The sequence below is a fragment of the Mytilus californianus genome, unplaced genomic scaffold, assembly GCF_021869535.1.
Source record: "Mytilus californianus isolate M0D057914Y unplaced genomic scaffold, xbMytCali1.0.p SCAF_6, whole genome shotgun sequence".
NCBI classification, from domain to species: Eukaryota; Metazoa; Mollusca; class Bivalvia; order Mytilida; family Mytilidae; genus Mytilus; species Mytilus californianus.
This window is the reverse complement of record NW_026262712.1, coordinates 89,061,840-89,087,671: the sequence shown is the minus strand read 5'-3', so window position 1 is coordinate 89,087,671 and position 25,832 is coordinate 89,061,840. Positions and strand designations below refer to the sequence as shown.

The window sequence follows — 25,832 nt, the reverse complement described above, 5'->3', positions numbered from 1 at the left end:
TGTGTATATTGGAATATGCTGCTTTTTTGTTGCAGAGGCCATTTAAAAAGTGCTTTTGATTTTCATAAGCTGTTTATGTGGTTTGTTTCATTGTTGCACTGATTGAAAAAGTTTTGTACCAGATTGAATATGGTCCTGTTTTGTTCATGTGCTTAACAAAATTAATTGTTTTTGTACTTTAGATTTAATTTCACATCTTATTTTGAAATTTGAAATGATACTCAAAAGTTGATTCATATGAAAATGAACTTTGTTTTGTCCTTTTTTTATATTAGTTGAAAGATTATGTAAAAGTTGATCTTTTTTTGTTCTTAGCCAGAAAAACAATGTAAGTAAACTACAAATCAGAAATGCAAATGAAATTGAAAAGTTCTTAGAATTTATATTGAAATATATCTTAAAATTGGGTTACAGTAATTATTTTCATATGATACTGCAGCTAGAACACTTCCTGTTGTCTTTTTCTATGAAATATGGTAAAAAGTGATATTTCATGCAATGTTGATTTCATGTAAAGTCACTTTTCTTCACAATTTGAGGTTCATTTAGGGATGGAAAAATGTGTTTTATGTTTGTATAAACATTTTCATAACTATAATTGTAGCCATTTTTAGCTGCAGTATAAAATCAATATTAGGTCAATGTTAGAAAAATATCAACTTTTTTTGTATTTGGCACAAAACAGTTGAAGGGCTTGGTAAATCTTTCCCTTCTCAAGTTTCTAAGCCTTATACAGACAAAGTTGATATTTTTCTGACATTGACCTAATATTGTATATTGATTGTTATTCTTAAGTTGTTACCTTAAATTTCAGACTACAAGTCAATTTGATTTTTCTCAGAAAGTTGGCAATCTTTTCTTATACTCAATATTGTCCTATATAAGATTTTTTTAAATTTATTTTTTCGTTTATGAAATTGCTGACAGTTTGTTTTGTTCCCCTTTCAATCAATCATAAGATTTCCCCCCAAAACCTGCCCTTCAACCTATCCTCCCCATTGACTTGTAGTCAGAAATTTACAGTAATAGTTTAGATATGTAATGCATATGTATTAGGTTATATCTGTATTTTATGCATGTTATGCAATATGGCATCCCTATTAATTGGGCATGTCATGTGTATAGCGTAGATATGAAAAAGTATATTCTTGATATTAAACTATTCTGCATAATTACTTGATTTCTTTCCTTATGTAATAGAAATGCTCTTAAATAAATGAATAATTTGAATATTTACAACTTTTAAGAAACTAACAGTTTCTTACAACTTGAGGCTTTCTGATATTTTTTTGGGATATAAGTAAGTTTGGACAAGTTAATTCTCTAATCACTCCTCATAGAAATCTTTTTCCCTTTAGCACTCTGGCCAATATGGGGATGTGGTGTTAATGAAAATTATCATATATTTACCTCTTATTATTTTCATGTATACTTGCATGTACTTTGTCACTTCTGTTGGTGATTTCCTGTAAACTACCTGCCTTCTTTGGACCTGAATTATTTTTACATGCGATTGTCATGAATTGTTATATTTCAGTATTCTTCTCTTACAAAAGCAGCAATACTCTGAATTAATTTATGACATGTTTATTTATTGTCTGATTTTCAGAAACAGAATATGGTACCCTACAAAGAGTTCTCTCAGTGATGGCATGTTCTGCTAAATTTTTCCCTGATGATAAAAGAGATAGACTTATTGGTAGGTTCATTTGGAAATCTTCTTAAAATATGTCTATACAATATAGGATAACGAATTTTAAAACAATTTTACTTATGAAAAAGTCATTTGAATGAAAGAAATTGTGGATTTAAAAAAAAAAAAAAAAAAAAAAAAAATTTACTATAGAAAGTTAATCATCTTCTTCTCTCTTTAATTCTAAATTATGAGATATTATTTAGCACTATCTCAGGATAGTAATATATTATATTTTAATAGTATTATCTTCATAGTTAGTATTATGTTGCAGGTAAAATATTTATATGAATTTAAGATGTTACATTTATGATGATTTCATGCAGAAATTAGTTCACTCAAATTGAAAAAAAAAACTATGCATTAAGCTTATATACAACTTCTAAAAGGAAATTAAAAAAAATAATTGATTAAATTATTTAAACAGAGTCTTGAAAGTTGAGTTCAGATTTACCAACCAAATAATGAATGTATTTGTTGCAGATTACCTAAGGAACAGATTATTACAGTTCAATTCTCCTCCAGAGCTCATATCCATCACCATAGAAACCCTCTCTAAGGTAATCTTTGTCAATAGTAGATACTGTTTTTGTTTTCATATAGTAAGTCTTTGACAGTAACATAGAGTAGATAACATATATGTCTTTCTTATTGATGATATACCAACAATAAAAGTTACACCATTTTCCATATCTGCATGCAGGTCAAATTTCATATAACTTTTTTGAAGATAGAAAATAAACAGGAATCCTCATGTTAATCTCTTGCTCTGCCCATCTTTCCCCCTACCGTGGATTCATTTATTTTCGTGGATACTTGATTTTGTTGTTTAATGAGAGTCTGCATACAAGTCTATAGAAAATATGTACTTCATTGGACATTTAAATTTGTGATTTACCGCTACCTTCAAAGTTCTGTATACAAGCCTATAGAAAATGTGTACTTCGTTGGACAATTAAATTTGTGATTTACTGCTACCTTCAAAGTTCTGCATACAAGCCTATAGAAAATGTGTACTTCGTTGGACATTTTATGATTTACCGCTACCTTCAAAGTAAATTGGTATCCACAGGATCTGTTTGTATTATTTAATACACAGGCTATAACTGTAGTGCCTGTTATGGTTCAAGTGTATATGTAATAACTCACAGGTCACAGTTGATACTTGTATTGAAATATTTGTTCTTCTTAAGTGAATTTGAACTAAATACAATTGATGCTGTGGACGAAAGCATATGACATTATCTTTAGCTAAGATTATCTTGGAAAGGTTGAGCCAGTACTTAGTCAATGTATTTTAAACATGCTTTTGCCATCTTTGCACTGACTTTTTAGATTTTTAAAGTAACGCTTGCACAGCAATACTCACTAATAAAGGATAATTAAATATCTAAAGAGATGAGGTATGATTGACATTGAGACAAATATCAACCAAAGTATTTCAAATATATTTGAAATATTTACTTCTTGCATCAAAAAGGAATTGGCATATTAGTATGACCTTGAATAAGGTCTTATTTGTTTTAAAAATTCTCTGTAAAATTAAAATTTAATTCAGGTTCAATGAAGCTATTTATGAAATATTAGTCCCACTTAGTGGATAATGTTTAGTTAGATAATTCATTGGATATGAAGGCAATATCAAGTATTGTATTGAATTGTTTCAGTTGTGTGAAAGTAAAGCTGAAGCAACAAACAAGAGATCTGAGAAAGATGCATGGTGTGTGGACTTACTCAAGGCTTGTGATACCTACCTGTCACATGTTATATTAGAAGAATGTAAGCATTTACTGTATACTTAGGCCACATAAATTTGATTTCTAGTTTTTTGAATTTTTTCTTCTCCTATTTTGTAGAAATTAACTTTTCCTAAATAAAAGAATTCATTGTTTCTGCAAAATTTTGGTTCACTTGTCCCTCTTAATTTACTTTTGACTTGACATTTTTTTCTGCATAAATGCCTTCCTATTGCATACAAGCTCTGTTTTTCAAATGCACATGTGATAAACCAATATGTAAATGAAAATTCAAATGGCAACACCAACAATTGTTTTTGTTTTGGCTCAATGCTGTGAACAGGAATTTATGAAAAAGACAGGGTAAGCTTCCAGTTTGATGAATATTTTGTTCGATGATGTGAAAGATTGATTGATTGTTACTTCACTGGACTTTAAGCAGCAATCAATCAATCCTTACCATGGAATGAAAACAACTGTCCAATATCTTTAAGGGCAGGTGTTTGGAGGTATACACATATTTTTATTTTATTCAACAACTAACCTAAAATTTACCTAACAAGCATATAATTCTTCTAGTAAATCCTTGGACTGGATTGCATTCAAACTTCATACACAAATAGAGGATCATGAACAGATAAATGAAAACAAAAATCTGTTTATATCTTTCTTACTCAAATATTTTTTTTTTTCTAAAATGTTGTAGATGTTGATCCAATAAATGAAGATATGGTAGTACGACACTTATTTACTTTGGGAGAGATAGCACAGATCTGTCCTGCCAAAACACCAAAGAGAATCTTCCTTATTGTACAGAGCATGATTGCTGCTCCCTGTATTTCAGCTCCACCTTCACATGGTAATGTTAATAGCTACATTGAATTTGTAAGACTATATAAACAACAACATAATTGAGGATTGATTATTATTCCATCAAAATAGCCATTATTAATATAGTAAATCTATGGTCATGTTCTAAAAAATCTTACAAGAAAAATGACTTTTGCATTATAAATTATTTAATATAATATTTCATAAAATTAAAATTACGCTCTAACATATTTGTAAACTTTAAGTAATAGAATTTTTGTGTTTACAATAGGATCAGTAAACATATCCAGTGGTTCAACAGAAAGTGTGGAGAATTCAGAGAAGACGACCAGAGCTTCCAGTAGAGCCTCAACAAGAACTTCTACCGGCTCTGTGGGTTCTACTGAGGATCATACAGAGTTAACCCAGAAAACACAATTAAGATTCTCCCAGCAGACGCAGGGATTCTCACAGATACAACTTACACAAGCATTCTCACAGTTTCAAGGATCAAAGATGTCAAATAGAATCAGAGCTTTTGCTTTCATAGCTCTGGGTAATATTTTGTTTTTATTTAGAAGTGTATTATTTATACAAAATTCTCAGAAAAGGTCCTGAATATGTTTAATTGTCATTTGTTCCATGTTTGCATTGTGTTCTGATTCTTTGTAAATATTTTTAGGGTAAATTAATTTATGTTTGATGTGATGTTGTACTAATCTTATTTTAATTGTCTGTTGTTTATACTGTATCTTTTCTTTGGTAAGTGTTAGTCTGTTATGTAATAGGGAAATGTGTGTTAACACCTGAGTAAACATCCAACCTGATACCTTCTTGCAAATTTCTTTGACCTGACAATTAAACCATCCTGATGTAACTTTCTGCCCTATATTTCGACTTTTGCTAATAAATGTGTCAGTGAACAAAATCCTCAAAGTCACACATAATGAGTTCATAGTAATTTAAATAATTTAATTACCCCTGATTTCTTTCAGAACTCACCATTTGAACTCATGATATGTAAAATTAAGGATTTAGTGCTCACATCAACATTATTATCAACCTAATTTTTTCCTGTTATAACCTATCTTGTAAATAAACTCCTGGGAAATATTGTGTAGCAATGCCAGTGGTATCCATGTTTGAATTAAACATAAATCATAATTGAATTAAAACTTTTATTTTATATATATACATCACTAATTTGGCCCTTGGGGAATCTACTCAGCTAAAAATTTTAATTTTTTGCTCCATGCCTAAACCAAGAGCCTAGCTATGTGCATACTGAAAAGTAGCAAAGTATAGACCCCTGGCTTGACATCACACCAATCCAATTGGAACGATGGTTCAAAATAAATGCGTGAGGCTATCAGGAAGCCTATGAGGCTATCATGCCTAGAGGCTATCATGCCTATGAGGCTATGAGGAAGCCTATAATGAGGCAATGAGGAAGCCTATAAGGAGGCTATGAGGAAGCCTATAAGGAGGCTATGAGGAAGCCTAGTAGTGTTGATGTTGAATTGGTGTTGGAATGAATTTGTATGAAATTTGACAGTTTATCCCCAGAAATTCTTGGGGGATGAGTGAAATTTTTGAAACAACCAGTGATAAAATTTCATAAATGTCCATAACACAGATGGTAACAGCTGAGTGTCCCCAAGGATTTGTGAGGTAAGGGAGGGGGTACCTTCAATAAAGCCATGAGAGAAAAAAACAACATTATAATAACACATTATCAAAATCAATTGTCAAACAAAAACAATATCATACAGAAACATTGTGAAAACATGCATATATATATATGAAACATTTGAAGATGAGCATTCCTTTAAATTCTGCCTAACCTACTTTGAGCTGTTTTAATAGATGCTGGCGTGACTCTAATGTATCTGATGTAACTATCTGAAGACCAGCGCCCTAATGTTTTTATCAAGTGATCTTCTATTTTTGCCTTACCAGCACTAGTAGCTGCCCCAATTCTAAAACTATGACCATTATAATGACTTGAGTTGAAGCCACATATATCCAGTACTTTTTTAATACAGGTGAGGAAATATTGTCTCTCCAGAGGTTTCTTATCAATGGTTATGAAAAGTGGATCAGTTTGATTGATAGGAGAAAATTCCTTCCTTATTTGTATATATTCTAACAAAATTGTGTAAGGGCAGATAAGCTGACCTAATTTATGTAGCTGTATATTTATGCCTTTTCTAAAAGGATCAGTTTTTGATTGTTTTAATTTCAAAACTACTAAGTCTGTGTGAAAAACAACATCTTCAATACATAAATTTATATCTGGATCAAATTGTGAGGCCTTTGACACTGTAAACTCTCCACATCTCAAAAATCCATAAAATGCGACAATGCATGCAGTTCTTAACATCAAATCAGTAAACTTGGAACAAAAACCATTTCTCAAACAATTTACAATTTTCTCCAAAATTTCGAAAGTTATTGGTAATCTTATGTGATTTTTTAAAGGCAGTGCTTTAATGCCTTTCTGGTTGCCGGGTTAATCCTTCCTTCCGCGATATCCAACTTATCTACGTGGGGGGTCATTAGGCTCCAAGTAGATCCGGAAATGTTGAATTCTCTCCTCTTCTTATTGTGATATAAAATGTTTTTTGTTTCATTTCATTTACATTGGGAAATAGAGGAACGATCATTGTGTATTGTTAGTTTTAAAAACTTTTGATATATTTGTATTTTGCATTAGAAGCAGTCAACCGATTGACAAACTAGAATTATTTGAATTCCGTGTGGAAAGAGCTCGGGTTAATTTCGAGTGTTATCTGCAATCTAGATGTTTATAAATCATTTCAGTCGTTGATATAATAATTAAAGGTCGACTGAACATGAATTATATTATACAATTTAAAGCGCATTTCTGTTTATGCACGTGAACCCGTCTAACGTTATTGTTATTTCGCAGTTATATAAAGTAGCAAATTATCGTTCCTGAATAGGTGGCGCCGTGGTAGCCGATCCTGTTCCTCAACTTCCGGTTTCTGCACTGTGCAATTATTTCAGTTACATTTTTAATTAACGATGCCAAGTACTTGTTGTTGTGTACCTGGATGTCATTTTAGAGGAGGACATGCATTTCCAAATGACTTAAAAAGAAGGAAAAGTTGGATCAACGCCATGGCCCATACGCAGATTGGACGAGAACATGATGAAATCGTGGAGTCCATCTCAATCAGCTGTTGTTTGCAAGGCACATTTTACTGAAAAAGACTACGTGCAGGAAACTATTCATGGTAAAACTCTATTTTCTTTTTGAAATATATAGTTATATATGTAATCGCCATGCGAATAAACACAAGTCTGTTTACAACCGCAATTATCGTTTTAGAATAAAAGGGGGTGGTTAATTCAAGACGTCATAATTTTTGGGATAACGATTCAATGTGATCTGTTTGAGATTTTTTGGTGATTGCTACAATTATAATGATTTCTTACAAGAGGTATATCATACTGAGAATTATTTTAGCAGTAATTATGCTAATGTCGTAATGACAGGCATGCATAAGCTATGCCTCATAGACTTTCTTGAAAAATATCAATGACAGTGTTAACAGGAACAAAACAATGACATGCTCTCATCTATATTATAGTTATTTAGGTACAAACAATGTACGTATGTTGCATAAGTCTCTCATTGTTTGTCCTTTGGATTTACATAACATACATTGAATCAGGCAAACATAGTTTTATCCAGATTGTAATGAATAAATCTAGTTAATATTTTGCCAGGTAATACAAAGTATACATTGCTAATGGAAGTTCATTTAATTATCAAAAAACTAATGTTTTATAACCTTTTTCAGGGCGCAAAGCCACCATACAGAGACTTAAGTCTACTGCCATTCCCAGCCTATTTTCCTGGACCAAGCAAGAGACTGAATTGTCTGCAAAAAGAAAAATCAGGGCAGTTTCCTGTGAAAACAAAAGAACTAAACTTGATGAATATTGTAGTAGAAATCTAGAGGAAAGTTTTGATTGTAAAGTTGGTTTTCCTGAAGAAGTCATTCATACTGCATAAAGGATTTATGACTGTCCACCACCAACTGCCGAGCTAATGCTGAGCTTCACAGATGGAATTACGCAAACACCATCAATGCCTATGTTTTCAGCAGAGAATTTTGAAATGAAGACACGTGACACAGCCATGCATTTTTATACCGGTTTAGAGTTGTATACTAAATTTTTATTTGTTTTGACCACACTTGGTCCAGCAGCACATTGTTTGAGATACATATATTTTCAAATTGATAGGGTGTCAGTTGAAAATCAGTTTTTTTATGACTTTGATGAAATTGAGGCATTATACAACCAACTTTGAACTTTCTAGATTCTAGATTGAATCTAGTGTTAAGAATATTGTGTATACATGGATTGTTTTTATGTCTAAACAGTGGTGTGAGGCTAACACTTGGCCATCTAGTGGTTTAGTCAGGTATTTTTCGCCATCCAACTTCAAATTAAAGTTTCCTATGACTTGGATTATTATTGACAGCACAGAATATCCCGTGATAAAACCTAAAGCTCCTAGAGCTCAGGCAACCTTTTCATCATATAAAATAATAAAAACAGAAACACTGAAAATACTTGTATGTTCGACACCTGGTGGTTTAGTCAACTATGTCTCTAATGCATATGTTGGTTCTACCAGTGACTATGAAATAGTTGAAAGATGTAGAATAGTTCAATTATGTGATCCAGGTGACAGTGTGATGGCAGACAAAGGTTTAAATGTGCAAGATTTGTTTGCTAACTTTTTTCAAAAAAAGAAACAGAATTAGTTCCAAAACTCTTATATGGGATAGAAAAGTTTCCAATTAACATGTGCACATAGAGCGAATTATTGGACTTGGCAAAACATATAAAAATTCTAATAAATCCTATGAATGGAACTGAAACAAAACTTTCATCTGAAATAACATTTAGTTGTTTTATGTTGTGTAATTTTAGAACTTGTATTGTGCCAAAGGATGCATAAATAAAAGTGACGCAATGAATTTTGTTCTGATATATATATATTTATAATTACATGCACATGTAAATTGTAATGCATATAAAAATAAGGAGATGTGGTATGATATTCAGTGAGTTTATCGAACTAAAGTGCATAAGAAATGGGTTTAAGCAGTTACAGGTGTTACTGTCACCGTACAATCTCCAACAATGAGAAAAACTTGTACCGTGTAAAAAATTTCAGAGATCTTACCACTAAGTTTTGTTGTCTCACCTTGACTTTGGTGAATTGTTTATATCTGTTGATGTAAATATAAAAAAGAAGATGTGGTATGATTGCCAATGAGACAACTCTCCACAAGAGACCAAATGACACAGAAATTAACAGCTATAGGTCACAGTACGGCCTTCAACAATGAACAAAGCCCATACCGCACAGTCAGCTATAAAAGGCCCCGAAATGACAATGTAAAACAATTCAAACAAGAAAACTAACGGCCTAATTTATGTACAAAAAATGAACGAATATAACAAATATGCAACACATAAACAAACGACAATCACTGAATTACAGGCTCCTGACTTGGGACAGGCACATACATGTACATACAGAATGTGTCGGGGTTAAACATGTTAGCGGGATCCCAACCCTCCCCCTAACCTGGGACAGTGGTGTAACAGTACAATATAAGAACGAACTATAAAAATCAGTTGAAAGAGGCTTAACTCATCAGATGGATAAATACAAATACAAGTGGACGTGGTCGGGTAGTTGTACATCCAAACAACAAAAAGACACTAAGTACAGATCTGAGAGTACTCACAGTTACTGACAGCTAGTTCAAAGCCACTAACAACTGATAAAAAAATCTTGCATCTAAGACTAAATTATCAATCTGTAAGCTCCCTTTAGAATTTTATAAATTTTAGATTTTACATTTCTGAGTTATGGGGTTTTATTCATTAAAAAAGGGGGAATTTTCCAGTTTTTGTCGAGCCTGCGACTTTTGTCGCAGAAAGCTCGACATAGGGATAGTGATGTGGCGGCGGCGTTAGCTAACTTCTTAAAAGCTTTATATTTTAGAAGGTGGAAGACCTGGATGCTTCATACTTTGTATATGGATGCCTCATGTTACGAAGTTTCCGTCAGCCACATGTCCAATGTCCTTGACCTCATTTTCATGGTTCAGTGACTACTTGAAAAAAAAGTTAACATTTTTTGTAATGTTAAATTCTCTCTTATTATAAGTAGTAGGATAACTATATATGGTATGTGCGCACCTTGCAAGGTCCTCATGCCGTCAGACAGTTTTCACTTGACCTCGACCTCATTTCATGGATCAGTGAACAAGGTTAAGATTTGGTGGTCAAGTCCATATCTCAGATACTATAAGCAATAGGTCAAGTATATTCGGTGTATGGAAGGACTGTAAGGTGTACATGTCCAACTGGCAGGTGTCATCTGATCTTGACCTCATTTTCATGGTTCAGTGGTAATAGTTAACTTTGTGTTTTGGTCTGTTTTTCTTATACTGTATGCAATAGGTCTACTATATTTGGTGTATGGAATGATTGTAAGGTGTACATGTCTAGATGGCAGGTCTCATTTGACCTTGACCTCATTTTCATGGTTCAGTGGTCAAAGTTAAGATTTTGAGTTTTGGTCTTTTTTTCTAATACTACATGTATATGCAATAGGTCAACTATATTTGGTGTATGGAAATATTTTATGATCTATATGTCAGTCGCGCAGGTTTTATTTGACCTTGACCTCATTTTCACAGTTCATTGCTCAGTGTTAAGTTTTTGTGTTTTGGTCTGTTTTTCTTAAACTATAAGCAATAGGTCAACTATATTTGTTGTATGGAAGAATTGTTAGCTGTACATGCCTGCCTGTTATGGTTCATCTGACCTTGACCTCATTTTCATGGTTCATTGGTCAATGTTTAGTTTACTTGGTTAATGTTAAGTTTATGTGACAGTTGTAATAAAGCTTTATATTAAGGACTATCAACATAATATCAGTGATTAGTAAAGAAGGCGAGACATTTCAGCGTGTGCACTCTTGTTGGACAACAACTCAAAAATGCTTTAAGCAGTTCGCATGAAACTTTGGTGAATTATTTATAGCTATTGATGTAATCTCCCTATAGACTTTTCATAAATTTCAAATATGACATTGAGAAGAAATTGAACTTTATTTGTTTATAGTCTGGCAACAGATTAATTAAGTATTGCGCAACAGCACAGTGTATTGCACAACAGCAAGAAATCTTTAATTGAATATAAATTTAATTCATATAACCGATTTCAAGTTCTTTGACTACATTTATTCAGAAACTATAATATGTCAAATATTTAATTACAATCTAAATTCAGACCTGTATCAAGCTTGAATATTGTGTCCATTTTTGCCCCAACTGTTCAGGGTTGGACTTCTGCGGGTGTATCCAGCTGCGCTCAGCGAATCAGTTTATTTCTTAATTAAGAACTCCTTTTTTCATTCATAAATTACTTTAAACTTGGAAATATAATTTTGCTTGGAGTTATAGTTTCTAAAAAAAGTATTGTCATTGAAAGAGTTGACATGTTGCAATGTACATTTATTCTACATAGTTCTATGGTACCAAATCAAAAGTTTATATAAAAGAAAGAAGTCAAAGGTTTCCCATCATAGTTTAGTTACATACATTTTTTTTGTACCTGATGTCGTTGAATATAGATCATTATATAAATTAGGAGATGTGTTATGATTGCCAATGAAACAACTATCATCCATACTTAACAGTAACAAACCACATTTGCAGAGTTGAATAAAATACAGTTGATAACATTTACTTATTACTAAAATGAAAATGCCTAACTATTTTAAACAGTATTTGAATATCAATTATATGGTCATTTTTATAAACTTCCTGTTACAAAACTTTGAATTTTTCGAAAAAATAAGGATTTTCTTATCCAAGGAAAAGATTACCTTAGCCGTATTTGGCACAACTTTTTGGAATTTAGGGTCCTCAATGCTCTTCAACTTAGTACTTGTATGGCTTTTAACTATTTTGATCTGAGCGTCACTGATGAGTCTTATGTAGACGAAACGCGCATCTGGCGTATTAAATTATAATCCTGGTACCTTTGATAACTATTTACACCACTGGGTCGATGCCACTGCTGGTGGACGTTTCGTCCCCGAGGGTATCACCAGCCCAGTAGTCAGCACTTCGGTGTTGACATGAATATCAATTATATGGTCATTTTTATAAATTTCCTGTTACAAAACTTTGAATTTTTCGAAAAAACTTAAGGATTTTCTTATCCAAGGAATAGATTACCTTAGCCGTATTTGGCACAACTTTTTGGAATTTTGGGTCCTCAATGCTCTTCAACTTTGTACTTGTTTGGCTTTAGAACTATTTTGATCTGAATGTCACTGATGAGTCTTATGTAGACGAAATGCGCGTCTGGCGTATTAAATTATAATCCTGGTACCTTTGATAACTAATTTGACTATAAACATAGATAAAAAAAGGTACAAACTGGACATAATGCACTAGTTCATAAACAAGTGAGAACAATCACCTTCATATAGTGCTCAGAATATGACATTCATATAACTTGTTCAATATCATTAGAGAACTCTAAATCTTAAATACTGAAAACCACCTCTGATAAGTACAATGTACTATGCAAGATAATGATTTAACTGGACTAAAAATACACACAACCTGTAATTAACTGCCTTTACAGCGCTTTCGCGCTTTGATTGTTTTTTGCAGTCTTTTTACAGAATTTAAAACATAATCAAGCCTAATTAAAGGTGTATTATTAGCAGATTGCAAGGGATCATTATGATTACCCTGTACATGCTTATACCTAATTCCACATAAATATAGTTTTTAGCTAAAACACTATTAGAGCCAAGATTAGTCTAATAACTGCTTAATCTGCATTTAAATAAATGGATACTCAAGGCAGCATACACAGGTTTTTAATACACAACTTCTTAATGGGATACTCCTATGTGAGAGGAGTTAAAACTGCACCCAGGTTAATGTATAAAGAACAAAGGACAAAGGAAGCCAAATGCCACAAGTGGTCACTAATTAACAAGACATGTATATTTGTATTGGAACTGATGTAATTAAACCTCCTGCTAAGAACATGTGATAAACTTCACATCTAACTGATTGAGATGTGATAATAAATCTGTTTCATCTCAACAGTAAAGAAAACACACATCCTGGGAAAATCCTAAAATAATGACCACTGAGTGTAATGAAAATCAAACTATGTATAAACATTACTTATATAACATATAAGTACCTATTTTCCTCTAAAATAAGCAAATATTTGGGTTTTGCCTATATCCTCAGTCTAAGGGAATAATTATTTGATGTACAACCAGAATTCCTGTTTTGTTTTACTATAAATTGAAAAAAGGTAAACTATATTTGTTTAAATTGTTAGATTTCCAACATTCATGTGTCGTGATAGCATGCCAGGTCAAACTGAAAACTTAAAAATTGATATTTGCTGCTTCTCTGCTAATTTATAAGCACATGAAATTTATGAATAAGATCAAAGACTGTTCAGCTCAGAGTGTCTAAACTGTTCAGCTCAGAGTGTCTAAACTGTTCAGCTCAGAGTGTCTAAACTGTTCAGCTCAGAGTGTCTAAACTGTTCAGCTCAGAGTGTCTAAACTGTTCAGCTCAGAGTGTCTAAACTGTTCAGCTCAGAGTGTCTAAACTGTTCAGCTCAGAGTGTCTATCTAGTATAAAGCAAGGTTCATATTCTTATCACATTAAACATGTTCTTATCTTGATATAGATATAGGAAGATGTGGTATGAGTGCCAATGAGACAACTCTCCATCCAAGTTACAATTTATAAAAGTAAACCATTATAGGTCAAGGTACGGCCTTCAACACGGAGCATTGGCTCACACCCAACAGTAAGCTATTAAAGGCCCCAAAAAATTACTAGTGTAAAACCATTCAAACGGAAAAACCAACGGTCTAATCTATATAAAAAAAGAGAAACGAGAAACACGTATGAACTACTTAAACAGACGACAACTACTGTAATCAGATGCATGTAATAATTGCCACTTGATGTCGAACACCAATCAAACGTCGTCATCCTCAACATTCTGCTGAAACTGAATATATCAAGAATGTATTCATCTTATTAGGTTTGAAATATAAATGAGTATTTGTGATTAAAAAAGGGGAAAAAACCAACTTATTGGTACTTTCGTCAAAATGATATTTGATTGATTTATCCGAATGTATGAAATACCTTGATTTAGATTGAATGTATATATACTAGTAGTGATATATTTACAGGTAAACTGTGTCTACAGAATCCAGACTTGGCTAAGAAATGTGTTGCAGCTTTAGCAAGAGAATTGGAAACTTGCAAGGACCCTACTATACGTAATAATGTAGTCATTATAATGTGTGATTTATGTGTCAGGTGAGCTTACCAAAAGGTGATGTTTTTTATTATAAGGTGAAAATATTTTTGTTTTTGACGGATTTTGATACAGCTTGCATTATTTGTGAATAGTACTGCATTAGAGAAGTGCATACCTAATTTTGGAATAAATGATTTACCATTGTCATATTTTGTAAAATTGTATAATCTACTGTCAGTGTTTTTTTGTCAGGGGCATCTGAACTTTGGAGACAATTGTTGATACTTCTCACAGAGTGAGTCTTTTGTGTATTAGAAAGTTTTAATTTTGTAGGTACACAACCACAGCTGATAGATATGTATCTAATATTGCTGCCTGTCTGAAGGACGAATCACCATTGGTTAGGAAACAGACACTAACACTATTTACAAGGTTACTTCAGGTACATTATCTTTGACCTAGCATATATTTATAACAATAACAGGTAAATTGCCTTCAAAAACACTCAAAACACTATTGCCAGGGAAAATCTACTACAGTCAAACCTGTATATATTGGTCACCCTCTGGACCAGAGAAAGTGACCTTAACAAGAAAGATGACCTTGGATTTGAGGTTCATAGTGCAAAAGTATTACTACAGTTGGAAAAGAAGAAAATTACCTGCCAAGACAGATTTTTGCTTAAAAGAGGTGACCTTTATAGCAGGTTTGACTGTTGTTTCAAACCTTAAAATGAATAACAATCTCATAAATTTTAATATATTTTGGCACTGGTAAATGGTTATTTAAGAAACATAAATATGCCATGAAAATATGGGAATTCATGCTGTGAAAGTAAAACAGCTGTTGTATTGTAGACATTGTGTGGATTTGTTTCTCTGTGAAAGTAACACAGCTGTTGTATTGTAGACATTGTGTGGACTTGTTTCTATGTGAAAGTGAAACAGCTGTTGTATTGTAGACATTGTGTGGATTTGTTTTCTATCTGAAAGTGAAACAGCTGTTGTATTGTAGACATTGTGTGGATTTGTTTCTATGTGAAAGTGAAACAACTGTTGTATTGCAGACATTGTGTGGATTTGTTTCTCTGTGAAAGTGAAACAGCTGTTGTATTGTAGACATTGTGTGGATTTGTTTCTATGTGAAAGTGAAACAACTGTTGTATCGCAGACATTGTGTGGATTTGTTTCTCTGTGAAAGTGAAACAGCTGTTGTATTGTAGACATTGTGTGGATTTGTTTCTCTGTGAAAATGAAACAGCTGTTGTATTGTAGACATTGTGTGGACTTGTTTCTCTGTGAAAGTGAAACAGCTGTTGTATTGTAGGCATTGTGTGGATTCGTTTCTCTGTGAAAGTGAAACAGCTGTTGTATTGTAGACATTGTGTGGATTTGTTTCTCTGTGAAAGTGAAACAGCTGTTGTATTGTAGACATTGTGTGGATTTGTTTCTCTGTGAAAGTGAAACAGCTGTTGTAGACATTGTGTAGATTTGTTTCTCTGTGAAAGTGAAACAGCTGTTGTATTGTAGACATTGTGTGGACTTGTTTCTCTGTGAAAGTGAAACAGCTGTTGTATTGTAGACATTGTGTGGATTTGTTTCTCTGTGAAAGTGAAACAGCTGTTGTATTGTAGACATTGTGTGGATTTGTTTCTCTGTGAAAGTGAAACAGCTGTTGTATTGTAGACATTGTGTGGATTTGTTTCTCTGTGAAAGTGAAACAGCTGTTGTATTGTAGACATTGTGTGGATTTGTTTCTCTGTGAAAGTGAAACAGCTGTTGTATTGTAGACATTGTGTGGATTTGTTTCTCTGTGAAAGTGAAACAGCTGTTGTATTGTAGACATTGTGTGGATTTGTTTCTCTGTGAAAGAATATGATGATAAATTTAGAATAGTAGATAAAGATTTACTTATGCCCACATGCAGTATGTACCAGGGCTCACGCTACCAATGACTGGGGCGACAAAGTCGCTTTCCCGGCCGTCAAAAGCGAAATCTAGTCGCCCTGTTGTTTACGATACTCGCTTTCAGTCGCTTTTGTCATCGGCAATATTCAATTTTTACCAAGTCGATGAACAGCAATTTTTCATTTAAAAATAAAGAAATTAAAGGACATAAACGATTTATTTTCTTCAGAAAAGTGATTAAAGCATTGATTTTAAAGTTGGTTGCATGTTATTTCATAAAAAACAATTGTTTATCACTTCCGGTACTTGTTACTCAAGGCGTACATCAAATCATTTTAACTTTCGGCAAAATAAGTTTGTTACTTCATTAGAACGTGATGAAATTTGCCTGAAGTAAATTTGTTATCCATGTATTGCATTAAAAACGTCATATTTCTTTCCAAATAGCGTGTCAAACATCGTTTATTTTTGTAAATTTTTCATCATCCGCCATTGAAATATTTGTATAAACTACTGATCGTAACCGGACCAGCTATGACCGAAATCCGGATTCTTACGATAATGACTATGGACGCATGAATGGCACAGCTGACAGAGGAATATTGATCTCAAAAGGAAAAATTACGCATTCCACATGCATTAACATACTTTTGGTTAGATCTTCTTGATTAATATATATATTTCCATGATAATATATATGCATTGTCTCAATTTATTAATTAAAATTGATCAACTCTGGGAATACTAAGTCCAAGCTTAACTGTGTTAAATTTATATATTTTTTAATGAGAAACACTGAATTTCATAAACATGATAATAGAGTACATTTTAAATTGAATTTTAATTGATATAACAATTTTCTTTTCCTTTTTGATATAAAAAAATCTTTTTTATTATTGCTAGATATTTAACTTTTCTTCTAACAAGAGGACTAATATGATTGTGCAACTCGATATGATAAAATTAAACAACTTTGAATTTGAACTGTTACTTTTATTGTATTCCCAGGTACAAATTGAACAATATAAAAAAATAAGATACATATGGCCCTTTGTATTATAGTAAAAACCAAACAGTGTAGCGCCGCGAGCGAACGAGCACTCCTCTTTCAAATCTCACCACTTCTCCCTCTCAGTTTCAAAAAGAGAAGTCACTTCTCCCTATGATTCTGAAGTAGTGTGAGCCCTGTGTACTATGTATTATTTTGTAGCTTTATTTCATTACAGGAAGATTTCTTGAAATGGAAAGGAGTATTGTTCTTCCGTTTCATAATGACATTACTGGATTCTAATATAGAGATAGCAGATTTTGGTTAGTTCAGTATTTTTTATATGTATGAATAATAATGAACATTTCAATACAAACACATGACACTTCTCTTCAGTAAAAGGAGGTGATGGCTATATGTTGTTGAGACAGCAACCTTACAACACAATTAATGAAAATACTTCTAGAGAGCAACTTAGAGTCTTCAACAATAGACAGGCGTCTATACAATATGTGTAGCGGTTAATCACAGGAGTCTAAAAAGCTGTGAATAATTTAAGCATAAACTATCAAAGATTTGATCATCATAAAAGGAAAGGGAAAAGAAGATTCATGTAATCTTAACTATTTTTCCAGTTGACACCAGCATTGTAAATTCATTCTATCACAGGAAGGTTAGATCTATTAGTCTGTGACATATTTCTGTATTAAGTCAAACTGAGATATTTAAATTCCATGAAAAGGATTTGAATAATCTGAAAAAATAAAACTGTGATCTATTGTTTTTTTTTTACACACTGGATTGATGAGTTTAACCTTCCCCACCCCCTAAGGGATCAGCACAATATGGGGATGTTATACTCCATCAATTGAAGATATTATGAATGAAAGGAGATATAGAGTATACATCAATTAGACATCAACACAATGACTCAAATAAACAAAAGACATCTCACTATATAATAAGACTTTTAAAAAACTTTTTCAAATGCTACAATTCATATTGCCTTATGATAAATTGATTCAAAATTCTGTTTTATAAAATTCTAAATTTTTAACTAAATTGTCTTAGAAAATGCACATGCTTAGATAACATGTTTTTATTTCAGCCGAGTTCTGTCTTGTTCATTTATTAATGCAGAGACACCCGACCATGTTCTTCCAACATTTCCTAGAATGCATATTTCATTTTAATGCTTACGAAGATCATGCAAGTAAGTGTACATAGGTTGCTGTATGATGCTTTTTATTTCTTCTGTCATAAATTGAATATTATGCAAGTCTTTTGAAAAGTTTTATATGTAGTTTGTGGATTTATTGAAAAATGATAGTGAATGTATTTCAGGAATAACTATGGATTCATATGTATTCTCTGACTGAAGGAAAATAGTATTTCTGTGGATAATTTATTTCATGGATTTGAGAATTTTTTTTACATTCAAACATAAAAAATTTGCATTTTGTTGGACATTTGAATTTGTGGTTCCCATATATTCATGAAATCTACAAAAACTTAGTACTCCAAGATTGATAATTGATCCACAGTTCTCTAGCACCAAAGAGTTTATATAATATCATTTTATTTTCAGCTTTCAACAAGTTTCCACAAAATGAAAAAGAAAAGAGAATGTTTTGTTTGAAAGGGGATCATAATGCCAGGTATTGTATAGTTTAATATCACAACAAATCCCATCTTGTGTTAAATGAAAACTCTGATAGTAAATCTAATAAATGGAATACAAAATGGACTGTTATAATAACACACAGTGAACATTTATATAAGAGAAAATATGTCTGAAACAGAAATATCCAACTTAAAGAAATTTTTAAACAAGTTTTGCTGTGATGATGAAGAAATCATACTTCTTATGAGAAGATGTGGGATATACATCAATGAGAGTAGAAAATATCTAGAGGTAAATAGGTGTCCTTCAACAATAGACGTGTCTATTCAATATGTCAAGCTCCATTGCCTAAAAATGAAAATAAGTTATTAATAATTAAACAGAGACTATCAAAAAGGTAATAAAAAACAATCATGGACATGGTTCCTGACTTGTGATGGGCCCATAAAAAAATCCTTATTTTTCTACCATTATATGATAGTAGTAAGATTCCTGTGATGCCACAGTGAATAGTTATCATCTGAAATACCAGTTTTTCGTTTAGTGTTATGTTATAAACTTTGGAATATTCATAAAGGGAAATTTTAGATTTAATGGACAAATTTTTGTTAAAATTTTGCCAAATTATGCCCATATTTACCTAATCATTTTAATGTACAAGGTAAGGATTTATTTATATATTTTGTTATTCAATTTATCTATGTTTCATTTGTAAATAAAGAGTGTTTATGTCTTGTTTTACAGCAAAAGATTAAAGTTATATTTGTTTATGTTGGAGTATATGACTGATGAACACAGGTTTCAGATGACTGCCAAAATGGCACAAGAGGTATATAACCAAAATAACTTTGCATCATTACAAAAAAGTATGTATAAAAATAAGGAGATGTGGTATGATTGCCAATGAGACAACTATCCACCAGAATTCAAATGAAGTAGATATAAGCAATTATATGCCACTGTAGGGCCTTTAACGATGAGAAAAACCCATACCGTAAAGTTGGCTATAAAAAGCCCTGACATGAAAAATGCGATACAATTCAAATGAAAAAACTAACAGCCTAATTTACAAGAAAATAATTTACGAAAACCAAATATAACAGACAAGAACTTACGATAACAGCTGAACTACAGGCTCTTGACTTTGGACAAGCACATAAAGAATGTGGCAGGGTTAAACATTGTTAGTGTCCTCTCAACCCTCCCCTAACCCCTGGAACATTGGTGTAACAGCACAACATTAGAACAAACTATGAAAATCAGTTGCAATTTGCTTAACTCAAACGATTGTTACAAGGAAAATGTGCCTCTTTCTAATAGGATTTTTAAACCTGCACAAAATTTGTTTTTCATTTGAAATTTTGTCACTTGTATCAGTATGAAAGAACTATAGTTCGATGTAGGATGGTATTTGATAATTATTTTACAGATACTTGGTGGTGTTGTTGATGGAATTATACCACTGAATGAGAAAAGCAGTGTTTTATTGAAGGATACATTAGCTATACTTAGTAGTAAGGTATGAAATATAGAAATAAGAAGATATGGTATGGTTGCCACCAGAGACCAAATGATGTAGAAGTTAGCAACTATAGGTCACTGAACGGCGTTCAACAATGAGCAAAACCCATACCCCATAGTAAGCTATAAAAGGCCCTGAAATGACAAAAGTCAAACAGTTCAAACTAGAAAAATAACAGCCTGATATATGTTCAAAACAATAAATGTTTAGCTAATATGATATACAGCAACAAACGACAACCACTAAGTTACTGGCTCCTGACTTTGGAATGCACGTACAGGAGAAAGTTCTGTTCTCTCATTTACAACTATTGTGGATTCTTTAATTTTTGTGGATTCCTAGTTTTGTTGATTAAGGAAAAATATTTATTGGTGGATACTATATATATTTGTATTAACAAATTCTTCATACAAGCCTGTAGGAAATTTGCATTCCGTTAAACCATAATTTTACAGTTCACCTTTACCTAGGAAATACACCAAAATTAGTACCCTTTGAATAATTACAAATCCAGAGCAGTAGCAGTAGCCATTGTATAAATGTATCAATTTCGTAAGTTCAGGAGTGAAATACATAAAAGGGTATTTTTAGTGAGAAACTTTTAGAATATTTGTCATGAATGATTGTGTTAGTGGTAAAATGCTTCCTCTTAGTCTTATGATATATATAGAAATGTGTTATAAAAAATTGTCTTACGGTGTGTATTATACACAGGAACTACCATAATACAATGGATTACTGTTTATTTCAAAGATAGCTTAGTGCTGTTTACCATTTTCATGAGTTCTGTAGTCTTTAAATTCTAGGATCTAACTGATTATTATTTTCCTAATTCTAAAGTATTTTTATTCTGTAATGGCAATATATTATGATTTCAGTGATGATCAGTGATGTCGTTAAAAGCCGGCAGCTGGCTATTTTCGCCGGTAATTGTCCTTTCCCTGCAGGCTATTTTTGCATGAGTTAAAAAAAATAGAGTAAAAATGATAATCAGATTATTAAAAAATAATTGTTCCATTGAAATTATCAGCTTTAACGATAAAAGTCATGATAAAGGATGTAAAAATCAGTGTTTACCTTTGACTAAAAATAGTTCAGGTAAATTCAGGTCACTGATTGGTCGTCTATTTAAATTCGGAAAGTATAGTATGTTTGCAAAGATAACAAGAGAGACGTTCCGATGGTCATAAACAAGATACCCTTTTCGGTTTTGGCTTCAAGAAAACGAAGAAAGTCAAAGAAGATGATATTAGCATGTTATGAAATAATATCAGTCAAATAAAAGAAAGTATAATATATAATGTTGTTAAGAATCTGGAAAACAGTACCTTTTGTAGTTCCCTTTTCAAAGCCCATGTGGTGTCCAGAGAATGAAGGTCAAAAACGAAAGTAGAATATTGTCGTCCACAAATAAAATAACATTAGTTCAAAATGATTTTAGTTTCCTAATTACTGAACAGTTTACAAAAAAAAGAAAATCAGAGGAGATATCAATTTTATGACAATGCTTTTGAAGTACGTGTACAAGTCTTTTGAGAAAAAAAAGGGGGGTCATCTATCATCTACATTATTCAAGGACAGAATTCTTAAGTTGTCTTAAAAAGATATGTAAAAAAAACTGGTACACAGGGCATGAAGATTCCCATTTTGTAAATGATTTTTTTTATTAAATTTCATTGAAGTCAACAACAATAATAAGACAAAATTTACATTTTCCCAAGCATCTAAATCACCTCCAGGTATGCTCAGAATGCAAGGTTTTGAGTCTAAAATGTCAAAATTTTCTTGGGGAGCATACGATTTTATAAATAGCAACTTGGTTACAGTTTTATACAAAAGGGATTTCCTAACTTTGCAGCTCCTGTTGACTGCTAGTGAATATGGTTTTTAATTTTGTAAAAACAAAACCCAACTCTTTTTATAATAATTAAAACATATATAATGTTCTCAATGTCAAAATTACAATTTTCATCTAAAACTTAATAATTCAAGTGATATTTCAAACTAATCTTTGGAATCTTTCAGTTCAACCATATTTGCTAGCAGTCAACCTGCTGGAAAACTGCACAGAAATGTATATTGGTCATGCAAGTTGCCAACATAACAGCAGTTCTAAGTCTGGATCAAATGCAAATATCAATCTGATCAAATTTACAGAAAATTCAACCACCATGCTACTAATTTTAATTAATCATTTACATTATTTTCATTAAAAAATGATGTTTTCAGTGGTCTGAATAAGGGTCCAGGAGACCCCAAAATGCAGGATTTTGCACCATTTTAAAAAAAAAAACTGCGGCCCTTGAGCGGGCCCCAAACCCCCAGCCATAGGCACAACGAGCAAGCTTTTAACTAGCCGGCTACTTTAGAAATTTATCCTGCTTCATAAAAACTTACTGACACCACTGAATTTTTAACTTGCCATAGTCAGACTATTTTGCAGAGTGGGTGTAAGAAAAAATAGTTTCTTTATTTAGGAAATCAAGCTATCCTCTTTACGTGCCAAACCACAGGAAGAGATGGCTGGTGACGATGAAGAAAGAGCTGCTGTTGTCATGGCAGTTGCTAAAAAGACATTAATCACACAGGTATACATGTACTTAAAATAACTTATAGATTTTCTAATTGTTTAAACTTAAAACTTGAAATAAGAGCTCTACTGCTGGGCCTTGGCAACCAGGTTAAATACAGGACAATTTTATCTTAAGAACAACTTCCTGCTAGGCCAGTTAATTTTCATTTACTGTAAATTTTAGAAATTATTGCGAGGTTTTTATTATTGCGAAAAATGCGACAGAGTTGTAAACGCAATAATTTAAATTCGCATTTTGAAATATTCTATATGAATTAAACATGATTTTTCTCAAAATCGTAAAAATAAAAATCGCAATTAAGTCTAAAATGACAAAATCGCAATAATAAATGCACGCAATAATTTCTGAATTTACAGTATTTACACCATTTAAAGGGCAAGTCAATAAAAAGAGCTTTTCCTGCTTGACTAGTTTATAGTTTCTTATTTCTACCCCTGAATGGTCTAGATAATTTGAATGAAATACATTGGTGTCTTTGATCCTGAAATTAAGAAATTCTTTAAAGAACATCATAATTTTTATACCTACGCTTTGAAAAAGTGGGGTATACTTTTTTACTTCTGTCAGTCCGTCCGTCCGTCCAATGAATATTTTTCGTCGCAGCTTTCACAGGAACTACATCATTAGGATTTCTGAAATTTGGCTTCAGGGTTTATATAAGTCAGCTATACCATGTGATGCGTTGTCAGAATCATCACTCAACAACTTCCTGTTTACCGGACACTTACATATTTTTACACTATTAAAATTATCCAGTTGTTTCGGGGGTACATATTTTTACACTATTAAAATTATCCAGTTGTTTCGGGGGTATCATCAGTGAGCAGTAGCTCGCAGTTTCACTTGTTTAGAATTTATACAAACTTTGGGAACAGTTCAGAGGTTAATACAAACATGTTACAAAGTATTAAAGAAAAAATTATTAATGAAATTTGTATTTTAAACAAATTTGAAAAATTGGATTTCATTCATCCCTTTCATATTTTTATTACAGGTTGTGAAGAAAAATGTTATAGAAAACATTGTGCCAATTGTTGTCTCTCTTAAACACATGGTAAGTGAAAGTTAAAAACAATCTTACTGAAATCAGAACAATTATAATTAAATGAAAATTTTGAATTATAAGTGATTGGGGTTTAAAAAGTGACTCCCATGCCTACCATACATTTAATTTTCGAACAGCCCTTAGCAAATTTGATCCAGAAATGGAATTTACTTTGAAATAATTCCAATGATTCCAAATTTTGAAGTCTTCATATATCAGGGGAGATAACTCAGAAAATAAATTTTTATAATAGAATGTACAATAAATTTAGCTATTTTATTATATAGCAGGCATAACATTTATTTGACTGCAATGATTTGTTATCAGAATGAAAACCCTTTGATTTGAATTGATTGTGAAAGTGAAATTGCACTTTATTATTTGAAACTTAAGTTATTGTCAATTTGCCATCATCATGCAATGTTACATACTACATGTATATTGCAGTTAGAACAACAAAGATCTACAGTATTGAAAGACCTGATGATGTATCTTAGAGAACTGTTAAAAGATTATAAAAATGAAGTACAAGGTACTTGAATGTTGTATAGGCTTATTGTTTTATTGTCCTGATGGTTTAGTACTGCTACTGATATATTTAGCTATAAAGGATTCCATTGTAAGTCAAGGAAATGTGTAATGGGATCTTTAGAAATGTAATGATAGAAAAATAGTCAAAAATATTCTATATATTTAAGAGCTTAAACAGGACATTTTGTTTGTCTCTTCAAAAATATACATTGCATTTGGAGGTGAAATGCTTGTCAACACCACATTTTCAATTTTTGTCTGAGTCCTTTTAGGATTAAGTACCATTTATTTCAGTTATTTCACCATCCATGCACTTCAGTAGCATTCATAATATATCACCCACACAAGGATCTGGAAATTTTTTATACCCCCGCATTAAAAAAGTGGGGGTATACTGTTTTACCTCTCTCTGTCCATTCGTCAGTCCGTCCGTCCCATGAATATTTTTCGTCGCATCTTTCTCAGGAACTACATTACAAGGATTTCTGTAATTTGGTTTCAGGGTTTATTTGAGTCAGCTTTACAGTGTGATGCGTTTTCAGATTCATCACTCAACAACTTCCTGTTTACCTTATACTTTTAGCGGGGCAGGGGTATCATTAGTGAGCAGTAGCTCACAGATTCACTTGTTCACACAATTTCGATCAATTCTAATGACTTGAAAGTTCTGGTCTTTCTTTTAAACTGTAGAAAATATTCACACTAGATTCATGGAATCAACAAACTTGTATTGACCGGTTTCATCGCATTTACTTCATGAAGTTTTATACCGTTTTTCTAAATACGTTCAAGAACGATTTATTGAATGCCAACAGTATAAAACTTAAATGATTTTAATGACAAAAAAAACAGTAAATTTCACAGGAATCGCCAATGCTTCTTTCGAGTTTGATACTAAATTAGGATCAAGAGGCATTGATATGGTTATTAGGAGGGCCTTCAGGATTATCATACCATACTGGAGTGACAGTTTTATTACTGGAAAAGCAT

General features: G+C 32.2%; 1 protein-coding gene across 1 annotated transcript in view; it reads left to right on the top strand.

Annotated features, from left to right (window-relative positions):
* LOC127704194 (condensin-2 complex subunit D3-like) overlaps positions 1–25,832 on the top strand; it is a 71,888-nt gene that overhangs the window by 29,157 nt on the left and 16,899 nt on the right. The window contains exons 23-37 of the mRNA XM_052208130.1: positions 1,616–1,699; positions 2,177–2,253; positions 3,361–3,472; positions 4,136–4,288; positions 4,532–4,795; positions 14,561–14,690; positions 14,965–15,073; positions 17,765–17,849; positions 18,635–18,739; positions 19,115–19,184; positions 19,895–19,979; positions 20,580–20,669; positions 23,150–23,260; positions 24,261–24,320; positions 24,759–24,843. Coding sequence (XP_052064090.1) covers positions 1,616–1,699; positions 2,177–2,253; positions 3,361–3,472; positions 4,136–4,288; positions 4,532–4,795; positions 14,561–14,690; positions 14,965–15,073; positions 17,765–17,849; positions 18,635–18,739; positions 19,115–19,184; positions 19,895–19,979; positions 20,580–20,669; positions 23,150–23,260; positions 24,261–24,320; positions 24,759–24,843 — 1,620 coding nt within the window. The remainder of the gene's footprint in view (positions 1–1,615; positions 1,700–2,176; positions 2,254–3,360; positions 3,473–4,135; positions 4,289–4,531; positions 4,796–14,560; positions 14,691–14,964; positions 15,074–17,764; positions 17,850–18,634; positions 18,740–19,114; positions 19,185–19,894; positions 19,980–20,579; positions 20,670–23,149; positions 23,261–24,260; positions 24,321–24,758; positions 24,844–25,832) is intronic.